Source organism: Volvox carteri (assembly GCF_000143455.1).
Source record: "Volvox carteri f. nagariensis unplaced genomic scaffold VOLCAscaffold_14, whole genome shotgun sequence".
NCBI lineage: Eukaryota > Viridiplantae > Chlorophyta > Chlorophyceae > Chlamydomonadales > Volvocaceae > Volvox > Volvox carteri.
In genome coordinates this window covers 1,245,789-1,248,348 of record NW_003307557.1, presented here as the reverse complement: position 1 = coordinate 1,248,348, position 2,560 = coordinate 1,245,789, and the positions used below count along the sequence as shown (strand labels likewise).

The 2,560-nt window shown below is 61.0% G+C and overlaps 1 protein-coding gene across 1 annotated transcript in view; it reads right to left on the bottom strand.

Moving 5' to 3' along the window:
- Positions 1–2,560, bottom strand: part of cyc55 (guanylyl and adenylyl cyclase family member) — a gene marked incomplete at both ends in the record, with an annotated part of 12,509 nt that overhangs the window by 5,120 nt on the left and 4,829 nt on the right. The window contains 4 exons of the mRNA XM_002949368.1: positions 459–511; positions 1,242–1,325; positions 1,700–1,738; positions 2,026–2,175. Coding sequence (XP_002949414.1) covers positions 459–511; positions 1,242–1,325; positions 1,700–1,738; positions 2,026–2,175 — 326 coding nt within the window. The remainder of the gene's footprint in view (positions 1–458; positions 512–1,241; positions 1,326–1,699; positions 1,739–2,025; positions 2,176–2,560) is intronic.

Below are 2,560 nucleotides of genomic sequence, written 5' to 3'. Positions count from 1 at the left end.
AGAAGCGGGCGGACGAGTAAGCGCGGAGGGGGGAGATAGGAATGGAGGGGACACAAACGCGCACACACACAGACATATACACAGGCATATATATAATCAGGTAACGCAAAGCTGCACTACAGTTTTCACAGGTAAATGAAGTCCAAAACGTCGCTTCTCGCAGCGTAGAGCCACGTTTCGGTCCATATGGCCAGGTGTGCGCACAGCAAGCCCCGCAATACACATACAGAGCGATGAGACCCGTGGGACCTGAGAAAGGAACATAGAAGAAGCTGTTTCTTGGGTTTACATACACACACACACGCACACAAATACACCTCCTGTACTTCCCACGGCTCAGTCATATCAACACGCACACATACGCACAAACGCACGCGCCTCACCGTCCCCCTGCCGGGACACGTCACATCACTTCGCTCCGAACCCGTGTACTGTACAAGCACGTGTGTCCTGCGCACATACCTGTGGCGCTCTCATACCCGCTGTGCTTCAGAAGCAGCTTCCGTAGACACTGAACGGGAAGGGACGAGGGAGTGACGAGGGAGTGCGGGTTGGCTGCAGGATGACCGTGACTGAGGTGAAGGGTGCCCACCACTAGCACCACCACTAGCACCACCACTAGCACCACCACCGCCACCACCTCCACTACTACTACTACAACGACATCAACACAAACAACAGCCCACCAGACGGTCACTGAGGGGGTGCGGTAATGGAAACACGGTATTTTCAGTTGGGGCGTTGGGCCCTCCATTTGTTCAGGTCATCGTAGTGATGACTTGGCTTGCTGCTACCAAGGAAAGAGCAGCACAGGACAGCACCGCGCTCAACCTCAAGTCCTCCACAGAACCTCAAGTGCAGGGTGGTGCACTTGGGGTCATGGCGGCCGGCCCCCCGCGGGGGTGAATACGGAGAGCGGGCGAGCAGCGGGTGCTGGCAGCTAATGAAACGACCACAACGATCAATGACCAAGTCCCGTACAGTACGGCAGTCACGAGATCAGCCCCCCTCGATACCTCCACCCCGCCATCCACCCCGCCGCCACACATACACACACGTAGACACACGAACCTCCAAAAACTGGTCATGGGGCTGCGTGAAGGAGCTGTTCAAGACTTCCCCGGACCAATCCCTGGACCAATCCCTACCGGCCCCTAGCTCTCCTCCCCCCTCCCTGTCGCCCTCACCAGCGCCCCCCACCCCACCCCACCCCACCCCACCCCACCCCCCGCGCTCCTCACCGTGTGATGTTCTTTTATCGCCCGGTCCATCACATTGGACGGCAGCATCTCCCACAGGGCCGTGCTATCCTGGATGTCAGTAACCTGGAGGAGACACAGCGTCCCCCGGGGGAAAGGGAGCATAGGGTGGCACAGGTGGGGGGGAGGCGAACTGTCTAGGCAAGAACAGCAAGAAGGTGTGTGTATGTGTGTGCGCGTGCTGGGAGAGCGGAGGCGGGAATGCGGGGTAACCTGCGGCGGGAGCTGCACAGGAGGTTATGATGGTGATGATGGTGGTGGTGAAAAACGAGAGCCTGGAAGAATGGCCGGCGAGCTGCCCGTGTATGGCCCCAACCCAGCCAACCCCTTACCGCGCTCTCCATGGTTCGAAGCCCTAGAGGTCCGTACATCCCTCCCTCACCCTCCCTCGCCGCGCACCCACTACACCCCACTCCAGCACCCTCCCCCTCCCCGCCCACCAGCAGGGTGGTGTCCTCGAAGGGGCCAGGTGCGACCACCTGCGTGCGCGCCAGGAAGGACACGGACATACGTACATACGTACACAAACACAAAGTCCCCCTTCAAAAATACATACAGGTAAGCAGGCGGAAGGTGCTCAAGAGGACGCTTACGGGCAACATGGCGGGGTGCTCCGAAACACACAGTCGTGAGCGGTTCCGGGCCGGGTGGGGACAGGACGACCAACACCCAGAAGCCCCAAGCCAAGCAACCACGCAGCACCTAGCAGCACCCACCCACCCTGCCAGGACAGGGCACAGCTGCGTCTGTGGCCATCTGCACCCACCTTGCCAAACAGACTGCGGTGCTGGCGGTGCTTCTTGAACTCGTACAGTGTGGACGCCACCAGCACCACCAGCGCCGAGGCCACAGGGACAGCCAGCGATACCGCCGGGATGTCCATTTCGCGGCCGCCGTCGCCGTCAGGATCACCGCGCTGTCAGGAACACAGACGGCCGGGCGGGCGGGCAGACGGACCGAGAAGACCAAGGAAGGGAATTTGAAGCGGAGGCGAGGTGAGGCGAGGTGAGGTGTCAACAAGGTTGTGTTGGTTGTACGGATAAGCCGCCACGGAGGTGGTGTCGGCGGGAAGTCAGGTCGAGGAGGGAACCGCGACGAGCGGAGAGGGAGGGTGGGTCGAGGCGACGAGGGGGAGATGCAAACTGAGTGCACCGTGGATTGATTTGAACGGGTTTTGAGGCTGCGGATGGCTGTGTTGCTCGCTGCCAGGCAGCAGGCCGCCTTCTGCCTCCCCTCCCCTGCCCTACCCTCCCTGCCCTCCCCCATGCCCTCCCCTCCCCCATGCCCTCCCCTGCCCTCCC